Below are 19487 nucleotides of genomic sequence, written 5' to 3'. Positions count from 1 at the left end.
AGACGCATACATGCCAGTGAGTACCCACACTAGTGGCATAATTACATTTACAATAGGGATTTATCGTAGATGGGATAGCTATGAATCAATGGATACTTTGTTGCTTCTGATATAGGACGTAGTGGTGGGCGTCGGAGTACAAATAACATTTAACTATTGACTTTTTAATTTGCATGCACTGAAATCTTTTCCAACACTGCAAGGCTTTATAGAGTGTGGAAAACCATTCACACCACCCCCTGACCCTAAAGGAGCTTAAAGTCTAATGTCCTACCATATAAGCACAAGCATACATATTAAAAGTTAGAAAAGTTTTAAAAAGGTTAGGTGTTTAGTTTATAGAAAAAAAAAAACACAGGGAAATGGCAGGAAACCCATGCAAACACATGGAGGACAATCAAACTCCATGCAACTCACCCTTTACAATACAGTAGTGGCAGTAAGATGCTGACGAAAAATGTATAGTGGAGTGAATTAATAGTTTATTTTCAATGTATTTTATCAGTGTTAATTAGCAGCTCAACAAATTTTAAATCGTATATGGAAAGCTGGTGAATTACATTTTTTTTTATATGCTAGCCCATGAAGAGATGTCTAATCTGGTTGTAACACGTATATGCATATGGTATTTATTGTGTGTGCTGTGATGCCTGTATGGGCTCTTGGGGCATTCCCTGAGCTTAACTGTAGACAAATTTCAGATTCCATCAGTAGAGTACACCCTCTTGGTAAAACGTAAATTACAGCAAAACCAAGCGATTAAATAAACATGTGTATAGGATTTCTGTAATGAAATACAGAGCAAACATTTTTGGAGTTGGATTTATTGCTCTGTGTGACTCATATTTCCACTATATCTTGTTCTGTTAGGTATTGTTAAGCAGCTTATTTTCAGAGTATATTGTACATCCCGAACAATGGCTTCAGTACTAGCTGTCAGTCATAGGATGAGGGCAACACAACATTACTTACTGATGTCTCCAGGATACAAGGGAATGGAATTTACCAATACAATACCTGCTAGAACAAGGTAACAGACAGTGTTGGTCCTCTTTGCTTGTCTAAATTGTCACCAAGGCATTCATTTAGAGAACATTGTGATTTTGAAATCTTGGTATTACTATATATTATTTTTTTGATTTACATGTGATGACAATATGGGATGTAATTCCTGCAAATTTATTTCACTGGACTTCAAGGCTCTAGGTAACCTAAAAAGTTTGCTTTAATAAATAATCTAACTTGTTAATTGTCGGAAACCATGAATTAGACTGAGACAGAAGTACAGTTAAATCCCACTTGTTTAATAATAATAAAAAAAAAAAGGTAAAGTAAGTGTAGTCAAAACATAGTCAGAGTTCACAAGCCTGAACAGATAGTCAGACAAGCCAAAACATCAGGGAGCCAGAGATGAGCAAGGCAGAACAGCAAACAGGAGCTGGAGCCAGAAGGAATGTCAGCCAAGCAAGTCTTTAACAGGTACACAGGAGAGCGTTTCAAGAGATGTGACCAAGGTGAAGGCAGAGATCATCTGGACTGGATGGCTTACGTAGGCAGGACTGATGAGCAGGATATCATCAACAGGTGAGTCACTGTGGAGAGATAGGTGCTGGGAATTAGCCGACGGCTGAGCGGCCAGCTTTGAGAAGAATGGGCTGAGCCCAGCCCTGACATTAATATTCTGATTTTTTTTATAACCTTTGAGCCTCTGGATATATATAGTGCTACACTATAGTGCCACACTGAGTATTTGGGTAAAAGTCTTGAAAATTTGCTTTGATTGAGTCTTTTACAGATTTTTTAATTCTTACATGCGTGAGAGATCAATAGTAGTAGAATTTTTTTTTTTTAATTCTATGTGCCATTATGCAATGCGTGTTCTTTTGCGCATTGGCACACATTGCCCACTCATTTTCAATGGGTCTCAACCTGCATCCATGGACCAAAAACTACACCTGCTTCATTGTGTATTGCAAGGCAACAAATGCATTTTTTATTACGCACACTGAGGTACAGGTGTCTTTGTTTAACCTATGCATGTGCCCTGTGGTACTGTTGAAAATGAAGGGCAACACACTGCAATATGCACACCTAGCTCATTGTATTACCACAAAAAAAAAACTGTTGCTGCAAATATTTAGTGCCAACATTAGAGCCGGTTACTGCCTTACAAGATAACAAATGCGAATGATGGAAATTCCCACTATAAATACAACACTTAGTTACTACACAGATAATACAAGTCTGCCATAGAGTGAGGGATAGATGTTATTAAAAATGGCAATTCCTATCAATATTTTCTCGTTCAAAGGTTTTTATTGAAAGATCAACATATGGTAACAAGTATAATGTGTCAATTAAAGGTATTTTAATAGTTACATGTAAAATAAAGAAGTAGGTTATAGCATTGTATTAATATAACACACAGATGATAAAATTAATGTTAAAAAAGTTCCCTATTTATCAAAATGATACAGAGTGTTCAAACTGTTTCAATATTAGCTTACATTAATATTTAGAGCAGACTTTCTCAACCTTTTCAACATAGAGGAACCCTTGAAATACTAGTTCTCCGGTCTCAGGGAAACCCTGCTAAAAAGCAGAAATCTACAACTCATAATACAATAGTGTGATGGTCAGTTGGAAGAATGGTTCTTACACTTGTGGTCATTGGGAAGAATTACCTCCTTACAGATAGCTAAAAAGATCAATTGTGTGAGTGGGAACTTAACTGAGAGGCAGAAATTGCCCAATGCTGAAGGAACCCCTATAAACCTTTGGAGGAACCCTAGAGTTCCACAAAACCCTGGTTGAGAATCACTGATTTAGAGGATCATTATCAGTCAATGAAAGAAAATTAGGTCTATTTGTGTCTGAGTTCTTATATGTTTTAAACATTTGAATAAAGTATATGTATCAAACCGCTGAGTGTGTTAATTTAAATATATTACATAACACCTGTTACTGTTAGGTACCTTAGGAAATGATAATATGAAAGAAATAAGGAAGAAAAGAAAGAAGAAAGAAAGAAAATAAAGGTAAGGAAAGGTGGGGGGCAGAGGTCATGGGGTGTTCTGGAGGCATAATCTGTTCTTATAGTTTTATCATTGCTGCATATAAAAATGTTAGTTACCATGATTGGAGTACCTGGTGGTCAAAGTTTATAGGTAAACAATGTGCAATCCATGGTTTCCATAGACCTTCATATTCTTTCAGATTTTCTTTGTCTAGGGCTTCCATTTTTGTATGCAACAACAACCGATTCATTCTGTGCTTGGTTTCTGCTATGTTTAGTAAGGGAGTTTTCCATGCTTTAGTTATTGTCTGTTTCGTGGCCGTCATAAGTTGTGTGAATAGCTTGAATTGTTTACGAGTCATGTAATCAGGTTTTATATTTAAAAGGGCAATTTCTGGATCTGGTATTATTGTTATTTCAAACATTTCTGAAGCGAGTAAAAAAAACTTTTTCCAGAATTTTTATATAATAGAACAATTCCACCACATGTATATATATGTTCCTTGTTCTGGACGGCTGCAAGAGCAGAGACCTGAGTAATTTAGCTATTGTAGCAGAATTTAGCTATTGTAGCAGGAACCAAATACCAGCCTGAGAGTACTTTGTAGGTGGTTTCAATATCTATCACATTAGGAGAAAAAGATTTAATATTGGACCAGATTGCAGACCATTCTGTTTTATTTATCTATCTAGTTCAATCAAGATCTTTTTCCCATTTCACCACATAAGATGGTAATTTAACATTTGATTTAACAAGCAGTGTGGAGTATATTGTTGATATGACACATCTGGCATGAGGGTCTTTCATGCATATATTTTCAAACTTAGTAAAATCTTCTACAGAGTCGTCGATGCTTGAAAAGGAATACAAGCATTTTTAACTTGAAGATAAGGAAATATTTCTGATTGGGGGGAGCCCAAAAGACTTGCATAAGTCTGGGAAGGGACAGATTGTTGTATTTAGGATCATGTGATGTAAACATGTTATACCTGCTTTGGACCAAGCCCGAAAAGATCTGGAATAAGTCCATGCTGGATAGAAAGCTGGGTTTTTGAGAAAATATAGAAGTGGATTATGTTTGGATTGCAAACCATGAGAGATCTTGAGTCTATCCCAGCTAGCTAGAGAATGTTTAGTGATTGGGTTTTTTAAAGTTTTACGATCTATGGGACATAACCATGAAATATTGTGTATGGAGAGAGGGTCACAATCTATTGCTTCAATGGTAACCCACAGGGTAATCTCAGTTTGGAGTGATATTTTATGGATTGTGCTAGTTGAGCAGCTTTATAATATAATGAAATGTTTGGAAATCCTAGGCCACCATGTTTTTTGGGAAGGAATAATGTTTCTCTAGATATTTGTGGTTTGAGTTTCCCCCAAGTAAATTTTATAAATTTTTGTTGTATTACTCTCAGGAAATAGGTCAGCATGTGTATTGGAAGAACTCTGAAAAGGTACAGGAATTTAGGAAGTATGGCCATCTTTATTATTTTCTCAACCCGTGAAGTCGGTATAGATGGCCATTTTAAAAGCAAGTTTGTAGTTAATTTTAGTAAAGAAGGATAGTTAGCGGAAAATGAATCCAAGTGGCTGGCAGTGAGCTGGATGTCCAGATAAGGAATAAAATGTGTAGCTCATTTAAAGGGTAATGATTCTTGTACAATTCATTTTTCTGCAGTGGTTAACAAGATGTTCGGTGCTGTTGATTTTTGAGTATTAACCGTAAGGTCTGAGATGATCGAATCGTTTTTTCATATATTCATAAGGTTAGGAGCTGAAATTTGAGGTGAAGATAAAAATAGAAAGATGTTATCCGCAAATAAACATATCTTGTGGTGACAACATTTCTATGCCTGTTATAGAAGGTTCCATTCTTATTGTTTGTGCTAAAGACTCAATAGGCAAAGCAAATAATAAAGGTGAGAGTAGGCATCCTTGACATGTGCCTATGTCAGGTCACCTGAGACCATGTGACAGATGCACTCCATAGGAATCTGAAGTGCACCGCTAAGATAGTGGAACCTAGGACCGATGACTGACTGCTGCGGATTGTACCCAGGGAGGTTCAGGAAGCAAGTATACTGGATCATTAACACAGATCCCTGTTGGAGCTAGAGCATAGATTCCCCAGGGCGCAGAGTCTAGGAGCCAGCAGGTGTTCACCAGAGCCTCGAGTGGTGAGGATGGACTGCGCTGCAGTCTGGCTCCAGGTGGCGGCCCCTAGGGTCTCACAGCTCACTCTCACAGTAGACTACGGGAGAAGTATACAGCAGGCTGGAACAGCAAGGATAGTAAAGGGATAAGGCAGAGGTCAGGGCAACTAGCAGACAGGAACAACAGAGAACACGCCAAAGGTTCAGGGTCACAGGCAGATAGGGATATTCGGGGACATGCCAAAAGGTCAGGGTCATGAACAGACAGGAATAGTTGAGAACACACCAAGGTCGGTAACAGAGACAAACGTAGAGCATAAGCACAAGCAGGAAACAGGAAGCCAAACAGACAGTGAATACACAATGGTTCATCAGCCCCGCTGGCTTGCAGTGCACAGGTTAATATAGGGTTACCTGATAGGGCCTGGGGTGGAGCCATGCTTAGAGGAGAGGTTTTAAAAACCACCAGGTGGAAGTGGCTGGCCTCTTAGTCTGAACACATGAGGAGAGGTAGGCAGACAGAGGAAGATTACTGCATAACCATGACAGCCCCTTTCTATGTTGAATGTTTCAGATTTGTAACCTGTGTATTTAATGTACTCTTTAGGTTTGCAGTAAAATGCTGAGATCCATTTTAAGAAATGGGTCAAATGGGTCAATGGGCCAAATCACCATTTACTAAGAGTATAGTGCATATAGGACCATGAAATGGAATCAAATGCCTTTTTTATATCTAATAAGAGGAAAAACGCTGGGGTGCGGCGTAATTTCGCAGCATGTGATAGAAGGGTGGCACGTCTAATATTATCACTTGCTTGTTGGATAGGGATAAATCCTGCTGGGTCTTTATGTATAGTTTTACCAATGAATGTACTAAGTCTGGTAGCAAGGATTTTGGCTAATATTTTTATATCTACATTTAGTAAAGAGATAGCACGGTACTATCATCCGAGTTTGGTTTGTGAAGCATACAAATAATTCCTATTAATGTTTCCTGTCTAAATGAGTGACCTGATAGTATAGAGTTGAAGGCATCAATTAAGGTGGGTGATAATGTTTCAATATATGTACGATAATATAGTGCGGAAAATCCATCAGGGCCAGGTCTTTTGTTTATTTTCAGTATTTTGATAGACACCTCTACAACCAATACAGGTTTCTCTAGTAGCTCTAACTGTGCTGTGGATAATGAGGGGAGGGAAAAGAACTCATCTGCTTTGGATGTATCCAGCTCAGTGTCAGAAGAATATAAAGTGTTTAAATGTGTTTTACATTTTTGAAGTATTTTCTTTGGGTTATTGGAGTAAATATCTTTAGATATTTTGAGGCAAATCGGTTTAGTGGGAGAGTTGTGAGATTTGATCGTACTGGCTAATAGAGTTTCTGGTTATTAGCTTTTATGTAAAAATTATGGCGTGATCTATTGATAGTTTTATCTGCTGATTCTGTGAGAAACAGGTCAAATCCAAGTTTAGCCTTATCCAATTGCAATTGTAAGAAAGGGGAAGGGTTAGATTGAAATCCCATGTAGCAAGTGTTAAAGTTTGTTTCTAATTTGTTATATAAAGCTCTACGTTCTCAATTAAATAGAGCTGCTTATCTCATACATATACCACGTAAAACTGGTTTGCGAGCTTCCCACAGAGTGAGCAGGGATATATCAGGGGTATAGTTGTTTACAATGTATTCTTTCAGTGCAAGTTCAATATTAAGTTTATGTGTTGGGTTTTTAAGTAGGTAATCTAATAGAAGCCAAGTCATGTGCTTTTGGAATTGTAGACGCTATAGTGGTAAGTATTGCACTACGATTCGACCATGGGATTGGTAACAATTGTCACAATGAAAATCGCTGATCACTGCCATTACTAAAAAAAAAAAAAAAAAATGTATTAATAAAAATGGCACAAAACTATTACCTATTTTTTAAACGCTATAAATTTTGCGCAAACCAATCAATAATCGCTTATTGCGATTTTTTTTTGCCAAAAATATGTAGAAGAATGCGTATCGGCCTAAACTGAGGAAAAAAATGTTTTTTCATATATTTTTGGGGATATTTATTATAGCAAAAAGTAAAAAATAATGTGTTTTTTTTCAAAATTGACGCTCTTTTTTTGTTTATAGTGCAAAAAATAAAAACCGCAGGGGGGATCAAATACCACCAAAAGAAAGCTCTATTTGTGGGAAAAAAATGACGCCAATTTTGTTTGGGAGCCACGTTGCACGACCACGCAATTGTCAGTTAAAGCAACGCAGTGCCGAATCGCAAGTGGTCTGGGCAGCAAAATAGTGCGGTCTGAAAGTGGTTAAGAATTTGTTAAGACAATTAAAGTATCTCCTTGAGGCGATAAATTACAAAAAAATCCTAGAAGTATGAAGTTATGAAAATGGAAAAGAGCTCACATTATCATAACCGAGTGTGTCTAAATATAATAATTAATTAGATGCAAAATGTGAAATAGACAGTAAGGATTGGTGAAATTATCCATCAAATAGAGAGAGAAATATGAGTATATAGCATTCTTCAGTCCATAAAGTCATCAGGGACTTGATCAGGCGATCAATATAGGCCCCTTTTATGTGTGCTCTGGTGCTCATTTCTCCTTGGCAACACAGAAGATTTATTTGGAGAAGATGATGTTAGTCTTTGTCGAGTGGTTTCTTGATTCTGTGTTGAGTTCAGCAGATGTATGTCTTGAAGGGTAGTTTGGAGTTCGTTTTAAGGGTTTTAAGGCCCTTCTTTTATTTATTGTAAGTTGGCAGAAGTCTGCAAAAAGCTGGTAATTATGTCCTTGGAAGTTAAGAGTTTCTTTATTCCTTGCTGCAGATAGTAGTTGTTCTTTTGTTCTGTAGAATCGAAACTTTGCAGTGATATCGCGGGAGATTTTTTTAGGTGTTAGTCTATGAACCCTGTCCATTTCCAGGCTGTCTATCAGGATGGCCGGTTGTAGTTCCTGAAAAAGTGCTGTCATTGTAGCTTGTAAGTCAGTTTCAGGAATACCTCTAATAATGCAAATTAGAGCGTCTAGTATGATTTTCGTAGTCTTCGAATATTGTCTGTAATGTTGCATTTTTCTCTTTAAGGTTGTCAGTTTCATTATAGCATTCTACATTGTTAATTTATGTCATCTACTCTGGTTTCAAGTGTGGATAAGTGCTGACCCAGCTCTCTTATTATCTTGGTAAGGCTAGTAGTAATATGGTCAGAGGTGCTTTTCAATGCTTTGTGAAGCATTTTTTCTATTTGTTTCAGTGTAACTGGTGAGGTAATTTTGTTCTGAGGTGAATCTTCCAATGTAATTCAGAATCATATGGTGCAGTCTGCATGACAGTATAAGCCTTTAAAGCGGGAGTTCCGCCGTTTTTTTTTTTTTAAAAGCCAGCAGCTACAAATACTGCAGCTGCTGACTTTTAAAATAAGGACACTTACCCGCCCAGCACGTCCGCGATGTCGGCACCCGTAGCCGATTTCTCGATCGTCTCTCGGGTGCTGCCGCCGCCATCTTGGGTATGGGAATCAGGAAGTGCGGCTTAATTTCCCGGTGCCCTACTGCGCATGCGCGAGTCGCGCTGCGCAATAAGGATGGTCCCCGCTGTCTCTGGGATCTGTGTGTTTCCCAGCAGACAGCGGGGGACCTGCGGAAAGGAGCGTAAATATCCGCAGATTCTGCGGATATCTATGCCGGAAGTACCTGCACCCCCTCCCCCCTGAAAGGTGCCAATTGTGGCGCCGGAGGGGGGGAGGGTTCCAATGAGCGGAAGCTCCACTTTAGGGTGGAGCTCCGCTTTAAGTTGATATGCCTTTAATTTTAGGTACCTGAGGCAGACTGCTGCTGTGCTGTTTTAGCTGTGCTGTGAGGCGGCGCTGTTTTGTTTGATTTTGGGACCCATATTCTGTCCAACGTCACCGGGACTAAGACCCCTGAATTCAAGAGTGCTGTGGGCATAAATTGATTTATTTTATGTGCGGGTGTTTGGCAAACACCCACCGTTATTCGGCTTTATCGTTCTCTCAGAGAGCAGAGCTTCAGGCGGGCATGTCTACTCCTCTTGGCGCTGCCCCTCAGCTCCTATCAATATTTTCAACTAAACTAAAATGTATGTACATTTTTACTTCAAATGATTGTTATTCTTGTCTCTTTGTTTTTTGTTTTTTTATAGATGCATACCTCCCAACTTTCTGTGATGAGAAAGAGGAACACCTTCTAGCAAAATGTGTTTAGGCAATGGATACCCTCCTGTCATATGCCCTCAGTTATGCAGGCTGATAGAGTAAATGGAATAGCCATTTTATTTATCAAACATTTAGTTATAAGTATCAAAATATGTGTTTTTATTAAGCAGATATACTTGCTTGGTACAAATATGTTAGAAGTCATATGATGTAACAGTTGTTTTGGTTATGGTCAAATGCCATTCACACCTTTAGCTGTGAAAATGTCTATCTCTGACTTTCCCACAGAACTTGGGAAGTGACATGTATATGTTGAATGACCATCTGCATATCAATAAATATCACCAAATAGTTGAATGGGACTTTAAGAGTCCCATTCAAGGTGCCACCCCCTGCAGAATGTATAAATTGTACTATGAGGCTCCCAGGCATTTCAGAACAATTATTTTGAACGGAGCACCATGTACTGTATTCTCACTGCTTGTGGATAGCTACATGCTTGAATATTAAATACATCTTCTTGGATTCGGTTTCAGCAGTCAACATTACTGAACCCCCTTGAGTTCTGGAGTTTCCCTATCAAAGACCATTAAGAATGTATATGCCAAAAATAACTGCATATTCCCAAAATATGTTTTTTCCACTGTTTCTTTTCTTGCTGGGTTTTCAAATAGCCAACAATAATAATTTAGAGATAGAATGAAGGTTAAATTGGTTGAAAACCCTTACAAACCACTTTGACCTACAGGTAAGCCTAGATTAAGGCTTGCCTGTAGGTCCAAGACATATCTCCTAAACCTACACAGTTTAGGAGATATTTACTAAAATACAGTGACCGCTGTCTACTGCACACGCCGTAGACAGAGGCGTGCAGGCGCACTATCTCCGTTAGTGGCGGCTCCCGTGCGCATGCGTGGGAGCAACGTCATCGCTGCTCCGGCACTGTGAGTGGCCGGAGCAGCGATACCCGGAAGAAGATGAATGCTCCGGACTACAGGGGACAGCGGTGACATCGCTGGCTCCTTTGTCAGGTAAGTGACACATAATGGGCTACTATGCATCACATTATGCTTTACCTTTGCAGGGAGACAAAGAGGAAGTAAACCCATCAGGGTTTACTTCCTCTTTAAGGCTGCATTCACACTCAGCGATCACTGTGATTCTGATTGCGATTCCAAATCCTGGCAAAACACGCGAGACACATTTGGGTGCTATTATTCTTAATGGCATCCCAAACACTATGCAATTTTGCTGCTACTGTCAACTAAAGAATGGCCAGCAAAATGCCCATTTAAAATCACATAAAGCTAATCGCTCAAAAAAGGTGCATTAGCTTCTTTTGTGCAAAAAACATAAGACAGCCCATTTAAGTGCTAAAAGGAATCACTTAAAAATTGTGCACACAAAATTGCAAGTCGGAATGCACATTCCCACTACACGATATGTGAATGGGGCCTTAGATTCACATCTATGCATGTTGCTTTTGAGTGTTTCTGCAGTGCTTTTTGCGCTGCTTGCCACATTTTTGGGCATGCGTTTTTGCTGCATTTTGCATTTTTCTTTATAATTTTTTTTACAGTGTGGTTGCTTAGCAACCATCTATATACAGTGTAAAAAAAAAACGAAAAAAAACCTGCAAAACGCTGCAAAATCGCGGTAAAAACACGGTACTTGCATTTTGGATGCGGGTCCATTGACTTCTATTACATGCAAAACGCTGCATTTTGCATGAAAAAAGTCCCCGACCCTTTCCAAAAATGCAGAGGCACAAAAATGCATTAATGCGAACATGTTCCATAGGAACCCATGTTAAAAAATGTCACTGCATTTCTGCAAAATGCAAAATGCATCACAAAACGCATTAGTGTGAATCAAGCCTAACACAGAAAGTATTGAAACTAGAGACAGCTGGGCAACTAACATTTCAAAAGGAGGACAGCTAAGACAGTATAATTTTCTTGGTTCAGGATTTCTTAAAGCCAAACTCCAGGGCAAGAAAAAATCCTCAGTTTCTATGGGGCTGCTCGTTTTCATTTAGGGGAAAGGGAAAAATCTGTGTTATGCCATGTACACACGGTCTGACTTTTCGCTAGAAAAAGTCAGACAGAATCATTTCATTGGATTTTCCAATCGTGTGTGGGCTTCAGCAGACTTTTTTTTTTCCAAAATTCTGATGGACCTAGAAATAGAACATGTTTTAAATCTTTCCGATGGAATCAATTTCTATCGGGAAAACCGTTCATCTGTATGCTGTTCCGATGGACCAAAAATGCAGCTATTGGCTACTGGCTATTGAACTTCCCTTTTCTAGTCCCGTTGTACGTCTTGTACGTCACCGTGTTATAAACGATCGGACTTTGGTGTGATTGTGTGTAGGCAAGTCCGTTTCAGCAGAATTCCATCGGAAAAACTGTCAGAGTTTATTCTGATGGAAAAAACTGTTGTGTGTAAGCGGCATTAGTTGATCCTCTGCTCCAGCAGGCTCTTTACTACTGCAAGACCAGTCTCTGCAGTTTCGGCTAACCTATGCTCCGGTATTGTATACCCCTGATGTCATCAAGATGATGCAGGACCCATAGCTATGAACTGGAAATGAGGACACTGAGGAACAGTCTACAACTGGAACATAGGGGAGCCTGATCTGCTGGAGGAGAGGAGGATATGGTAAGTAAAACTGAGATAGCTAAACAGCTAATATTAAAGGGAGGGCAGCTACTCTTTTCTGGTTTCCTTAAAACAGAGTTCCGCTTGAAAAAAAAGTTCAAAGTCAGCAGCTACAAATACTGCAGCTGCTGACTTTTAATAATCGGACACTTACCTGTCCCAGGGTCCAATGATGCGGCAGAAAAAATGCACCGCTCGTTTCTGCAGCGCCGACATTGTCACTGTGGGTGCCCAGCTGTGAAGCGAGCCGCCCGGCATGCTATGACTGGCCGGGCAATCATCTGGGACCTGTGACACGTCCCAGATGATTGCAGAGAGGGAGGGGGAAGAGGTGAACTTAGTTCTGACGCCGCTGTGCCCCGGGAGGAAGTGGGAGCTGGGACCCTCTAAAAAGAGGGTATCCGCTCCCCCCCAAAAAAATGACATGCCAAATGTGGCATGTCAGGGGGTCCCCTTCCCTTAAAACGGCAGTTCCATTTTTGGGTGGAACTCTGCTTTCAAGTGAAACTCTGGTAAGCAAAACTGCTTTTCCTGTTCCTTTAGACTTAAACGAGCATTTAAACCTTGCAGTGCTAGGGCAGCTCCACTTCAAGGGAGAACTTATATACATATATATATATATATATATATATATATATATATATATATACATATATATATATATATATATATATACAGTCACATGGCCCATATCTTTCCCAGCCTGTCTGCAGGGAAACATAAGCAGGAGAAACGTCTAGTCCTCTGCTGCTGGTCACATGTCCAAAATACAAAATACAAAACAGCATTTGGAATACAGGGTAAAAATGAATAATTTAAATGAATAAACTGTTTAAAATTGTCATACAATATATATTTAAGATCAAATCTTTATTATTTTGTGGAAATAACATGGTGTGGGCAGATTTCTGCCAGTCACGGCTGTGTCATGCCCCTCCAGCCTATGTCTAAGAATGTGTCTTAGAAGGTAAAGCCTCCATTAATCTACATATAATATCCCACCTCCATTGTGTTTACCTGGTTAGTGGGCATGGAGGAGGGAAGAGCAGGCTTTCATTTAACACTGTGTATACCCCCACATGTAAGACTCTATAGTCACATGGGCTTTTAAGATGTAATAGAGTGGAAATGCTCGGCATAGAAACTCACTGAGCATGTGCAGAGCTGCCACCACAGCTGCAAAATCTCTGGTTGGATTGGGGATGTGGACAGAAGGTGGAGATAGTGAGCAGCAGGATCAACCAGGGTTTTTGCAGAATAAAGAAAACAAATCTCATAGTGACTGAGTGAGTATGAACAGCATGTATTACAACATTTATGGATAGCTTTTTTTATGATGTGGGTTTAGTGACACTTAAAGATTGATTTTTTTGTATGTATTTAATAAGAGCTTAATACTTTTAGAAAAAAAAAGTTTTCAGTGAATTCTCTGATCTGTTCATATAAGAAGTATATTTGCTTCAAAATCCCCCTTTTCCCTTTGTCAGGCTGTTCCTTAGGCCTCCTTTTTCCTCCTTATACATGTATCGGATGTGGTGCTGAGATGCATATAGGAGAGGAATAATTTTTAAAGGAGAAGGTACAAAACTAACAAATACCCATGCAATATGAATTGTTATTAGATGTTTAGAAACCACAGATGGCATCTAAGGTAATCGATTTTATTTTTGAGTAACTTTATGAGCATTATAACATTTCAGCTCACTGAATTCATAAGGGACAATTACAGAGACTGGAGAAAATTGAATGTCAGTGGAGCCTATAACAATTAATCAAAATCCAACTTTCTAATAAATATGAAATTACAGGAGACTGCTATTGGAAACCCCATATTAATTCCATGTAATTTTTACATGAGCCAAACCAGCATCATTATAGGCAAGACAAGAGTCCTATTGTATACAGTACATTGGAGTGATTGCAACAACCACAGACATCTTGTCACTCTCCCCATTTTTATCTTGGAGATTTGTGCTAATTGAATATATGAGATATTGTTTTAAGACAATTATCCAAGATCAAGCAGAATTTAAATAACAAAAGGTTGGGATAATATTATAGAAACTCCCTGTATAGAGAAGCAGATGAGACTAGATTAGAAATGCAACTAACAATATGCAATGCTCTTGTATGTATGGAAACGTACCTGTATTATACAGAATACATTCTTCATAAGTGTTAAACATTATCACTGGATCAAGTTTAATGACACTTTTTGTTACGGAAAAACATCTTATGTTATTTCCAAAGTATATGAACGCTTTCTATACAGTCTGAATATTCCCTGTATCCAAGTAGACTTGCGCAGCTATTGGTTATTAGAGGATTGTTTCTAGCAAACATTGGCCGAGATCCGTGTAAACAAAGAGTTAATTCATAATAGTTCATCCACGTCCCATTCAAATGCCTCGTTCTTAATTCCATCACAGTTGACAGGCACAATTCCAAAACTACTTAAGGAGGAAAAGCTTGCAGACCCTTCTACCTCTTTGGAAGTTATACTGTTATAGTCAGAAAATACAGAATCATTTGAACTTTTTGGATAAACAGTGTTGTGAGAATGCTGAGGTAGCTTATGGGCAAGGAAAAAGATCCCACTCAAAAAATACAAGATGGCAGATACAATCCCCAGGCCAATGGCAGCCCCGACTTCTTGTTTCTGAGGACTGGAAGGCATATAATATGTGCTGGGGAAATGAATACTAAAATTGCTGACGACGGAATGCATATTCCAAGCCACCGGAATAAGAATGACAATACTGGTAAATATGTACAAAATTCCACCGAATGTAAACCAATGAAGAATCACGTTGACTTGGGTCGTCCCGTGATAAACCTGTTTAAGTCCAAAGACAGAAATGGCTTTTCCCAATGCTCCAAGGATTGTAGCCGTCAACATAAAACCCTGTGCCACAAATATTTCACGTGGCACAAAAGAGTCTGCCACGCTGTATTCTTGACAGTACATGTCTTTTTGGTTTGGGGACACCAAGATGTGACTGAAGAAACACGTCCGCCAGATGCCAACCCATGCAATGCCAGAGGTAATAACAGTGTTGTTGGCCACATACCACACCCTCCATTGCATAAGTCCTGTGGCGATGGAGCCCAAAATCCAGCCTACCGTAGCAAAAGCAAATGCTCCAAGTTGAAGATGAGCTGTGTTAGCCAGGTACGACATGACCCAGCAATTCCCACCTCTATTCTATGGCCACATCATCAGTCATCTATCGGCGATCACTGAAAGAGTAGTAAAATAAAGAACAAATAAATGAATAGATAAAAGCACCAGGTAATAACATATCTAAAAGGCAATTTATGTGAAGTTACCTCTTCTTCTGTGCAGACTGCTCTGTTAAATACTGTTGTCTGTGAATTCTTTTACCACAATATACACAAATCTGTAAAGCAGGCTGACACCCTAGTTGCCAAGAAACTGGAACCTGCACAGTATACAGGCACCCTTTTCACCCTGCAGCATTTAGATACAAGATTACTTATGTTTTCAATAGCATGGCAACTGTGCACGTTCACACCTTCTGTCAGTGTCTTGAACATGTATCTCATGTTTTAATAATACATACTACTCCTATTTCCAGTGCTTTGTATCCTTTTAGTATTCAAAAGGGGAAATCACATAAGAAAGAAATTGTGTAATGTTAAAGAACAGATTCGTTTGCTTTTATTATTATTATTATTATAATTTTTTCACGTTACATTTTGTAAACTATTTGATCAATTTTGAATAAAATGTTTTATCTTCGTTTCTGTTATAAAATTTTGTAAATAACAAATTTTTCTCCTACACTCATATGCTGCACTGGTGGGCACTGATAGGCTGCACAGATGGGCACCGATGAGGCTGCACAGATGGGCACTGATGAGGCTGCACTGATTTGTGGCACTGATGGTCACTGATAAGCAGCACTGATGGTCACTGATAGATGACACTAATGGGCACTGATAGGCGGCACTAATTGGCACTGACAGGCATCACTGATGGGCACTCATTGGCTGCACTGAGGGGCACCGATTGGCACAGATTGTCAGCACTGGTGGGCACTGTTGGGGCTGCAATTGATGATCGGGACACTGATCGTCAGTGCACTGATTGTAAGTGCAGGTAACCCCTGCATGGATTTGCCAGTTTTCGTCTCTCCTCTCCTCACGAGCTGTCAGCGTGAGGGGAGGATTGCTGATAACCACCAAATCTTGTTTACATCCGTGATCAGCTGTAATTGAACACAGCTAATCACATGGTAAAAAGCTGAAGGATGCAGCGATCACAGACTCCCACCAATGCGTGCCGCAGGCAAAGCGTTGCCACACTGTAGCTGTCATTTGGCTATAGCACAGTCGCAAAGGGGTTAAACATACTTAAGGGGTTGTAAAGGCAGAAGGTTTTTTATTAATCTTAATGCGTTCTCTGCATTAATATAAAAACATTCTTTGTTTGGCTCCCCCCCCCCAAATACTTTCCTGAGCCCAACCTCGATCTAGTGCTGTGACCGTCTGCAGCATCGTAGTTCTCTCTTTTTGTGCTTGGAATCAAGCCCGCATAAGTGTCTCCAGAGTAAGTCCCTTGCTATGGGGTACTTGGAAGAGAAGAGAAGCCAGGAGCGCTGGCGGGGAACCACAAAAGAGGAGGATCAGGGCTGTTCCATTGCACAGAGCAAGAAAGTATAACATCTTTACAATCATTTTAAGCTTAGGCTCACACTTGTGCGTGCATTTGAATAGGCTGCTGTACCCACAAGAAACACAGGGAAAGAAGTCTCCGACCCTTTCTTTGAAAACGAGTCACACAGAACCGCATGATGCTGCTGCACCATGCAGTTTCATGCTCGTGAAAATCTAGGTATTTTGTCAACGCATGGTGGTACCATTAAGAATTAATCACACACTCGCACATCTGCTAAAGAGCAGCGATTTTTCCCTGGTTGGGAATCTACACGATTATGCTGGCAATCCTGACCTGCACATATGTGACCCTAGGCTTAAGCGACCTTCTGAATATAACAATCTTTGTTGACACTTCTTAGATGTTAACTGTCATGCTCCAGTTGTCAGTGAATCAGATTTGTGCATGTAGACACAATAAAGTATGACCAATTAACCACTTGCCATCCAGCCACTGCAGTTGTACTGTGGCAACATGGCTCGGCTGCGCGAATGCTGTCATGTTACGTCTGTAACATAGACGGGACCGTGCGAGCCGCCGGAGGTGCGCGCCACCTGCTCACCCAAGAAGTCAATGCAAGTGCCCGGCGGTTGCGATCACTGCCAGGCTCCCACGATTGCTTGGGGCACACCAAGAACCGGCATCTGTGTGTGTAAACACACAGTTTCCGGTTCTCTGAGGGGAGAACAGACAGATCATCTGTTTATACAGAGTATGAACAGCGATCTGTCACCTCCCCTGCACTGTCTCATCCCTCCTTCAGTTAGAACACACATGAGGACACATCAGGGTTTACTTCCTCTTTGTCTCCCTGCAAAGGTAAAGCATAATGGGCTACTGTGCATCGCATAGTAGCCCATTATGTGTCACTTACCTGACACAGGAGCCAGCGATATCACTGCTGTCCCCTGTAGTCCGGAGCGTCCATCTTCTTCTGGGTATCGCTGCTCTGGCCACTCACAGGGCCAGAGCAGCAATAACGTCACTCCCACGCATTGCGCACGGGAACCGCCGCTAACTGCATATCGGCGTTAGCAGCGGCGTGCTGCTAACAGCGATAGTGCACCTGCGCACGGCTGTTTACGTCGCATGCGCCGTAGATAGCTGTCACTGTCTTTTAGTAAAAATCTCCTAAACAGTGTAGGTTTAGGAGATATTTCTTGGACCTACAGGTAAGCCTTAATCTAGGCTTACCTGTAGGTCAAAGTGGTTTGTAAGGGTTTACAACCACTTTAACCCCTTCACTGCCCCGTAGTGGTTAACCCCTTCACTGCTAGTGACATTTTGACAGTAATCAATGCAATTTTATAGCATTGATCGCTGTAAAAATGCCAATGGTCCCAAAAATGTGTCAAAATTGTCTGACGTGTCCGCCATAATGTTGCAGTCCTGATAAAAATTGCAGATCGCTGACATTACTAGTAAAAAAAAAATATAATAAAAAAGCCATAAAACTATCCCCTATTTTGTAGACGCTATAACGTTCACACAAACCAATCAATATTCATTTATTATGATTTTTTTTACCAAAAATATGTAGAAGAATACATATCAGCCTAAACTGAGGAAAAAATATGTTTTTTTAATATATTTTTGGGGGATATTTATTATAGCAAAATAGAATTTTTTTTCGTTTTTTTCAAAATTGTCGTTCTCTTTTTGCTTATAACGCAAAAAATAAAAACCGCAGAGACGATCAAATACCACCAAAAGAAAGCTCTTTTTGTGGGAAAAAAAGGACATCAATTTTGTTTGGGCGCAACTTTGCACGACGGTGCAATTGTCAGGTAAATCAACACAGTGCGAAATCGCAAAAAGTGCTCTGGTCGGGAAGGGGGTAAAATCTTCCGGGGCTGAAGCAGTTAAACATGTGTAGGGATCTGCTGCCCTCTAATGTCTGAATTTGTAAACACCTTTAAATATATTACATATGCACTTCCTGTCCCTGGGTTGTTGGCTTTGAAATCCTGGAAGAGGAAGTGGAAATGTCCTGTCCTTGCTGCTAAACCCGAGGTCAGAAGGGACTATTATGCAAGTATTCCTATGATCTAATTGTTTAACTGAAGCTGTTGAGTGTATATCTTAATCCTTGTGGCAGACAGAGTATCTCTGCCCTGTCCTTGTTATTATTTCTCATGCACATTGACAGATAGCTAGGTCTGTGTCACTGTATGTGTAGTGGTCACCCTCCAGTATATTAGTAGATGAACCTGTTTATTGCAATATAGTTCATATGTAGCACCTGCTATTCTAGTTAACCCTGTTCCTTCTGGTCTGGGATTATATCATTAGTTTTAATTTAGGGATTGATAACCAGCATAGGCTAGAGACAGGTTAGGCATCTGGTGGCCACATCAGGTTAATCAGCTTAGAGGTCTAGTTGCACGTCAGATTAGAAAACATGTTTGATCTCCTGTTGTTACCATTAGGAAAACCAGCTTGAAAAAATACAAAGCAACCAATGCTGTCATACATGCATATATACAGGAAGTGGATGCTAAGAGGCTGCAGGAACTTATCAACGCTGAGATGCAACAAAGTATGAAAGTATGAAAAAAGATGATCATCTATTTACAAAAAAAGAGAACAAAACATTGAAATTATACTTTGCTCATATAGTGCTATAGCAAACCAAATATAATTAAATTAAAGTGGTTCTAAAGGCTCAAGGTTTTTACCTTTATGCATTCCAATTGTTCCCGCTGCTGTCAATCACAGCCATTGAGCCAATCAGGAGAGAGAGGGCCACAGCTTTGTGTGTGAATGGACATGCAGAGCCACAGCTTTGAAGCTCG

At 39.9% G+C, this 19487-nt stretch overlaps 1 protein-coding gene and 1 long non-coding RNA gene across 3 annotated transcripts in view; one reads left to right on the top strand and one right to left on the bottom strand.

The window, feature by feature from the left end:
- The first annotated feature begins 896 nt into the window (after positions 1-896).
- Positions 897-12205, top strand: LOC143982266 (uncharacterized). Its single transcript, XR_013274422.1, has 3 exons — positions 897-1030; positions 2972-3038; positions 9335-12205. It is a non-coding gene; the product is annotated as an uncharacterized LOC143982266 (long non-coding RNA).
- Positions 12206-12862: 657 nt separating this feature from the next.
- The window catches only part of CLDN34 (claudin 34), a 48660-nt gene continuing 42035 nt past the window's right edge, over positions 12863-19487 (bottom strand). Inside the window, exons 1-2 of one of the 2 annotated variants that reach the window (XM_077480843.1) lie at positions 15342-15497; positions 12863-15251 (exon numbers count right to left, since the gene is read on the bottom strand). In XM_077480843.1, the coding sequence (XP_077336969.1) occupies positions 14386-15192 (807 nt within the window). In that variant the 5' untranslated portion in view covers positions 15193-15251; positions 15342-15497 and the 3' untranslated portion in view covers positions 12863-14385. Of the gene's footprint in view, positions 15252-15341; positions 15498-19487 lie in introns of those variants that run through there. The other variant, XM_077480842.1, reaches the window with a different exon arrangement.

This window comes from Lithobates pipiens, unplaced genomic scaffold (genome assembly GCF_037356315.1).
Source record: "Lithobates pipiens isolate NorthernLeopardFrog02 unplaced genomic scaffold, aLitPip1_a1.2 Scaffold_16, whole genome shotgun sequence".
NCBI lineage: Eukaryota > Metazoa > Chordata > Amphibia > Anura > Ranidae > Lithobates > Lithobates pipiens.
The sequence above is the reverse complement of the archived record's forward strand: the minus strand, read 5'-3'. Positions and strand labels throughout refer to the sequence as shown.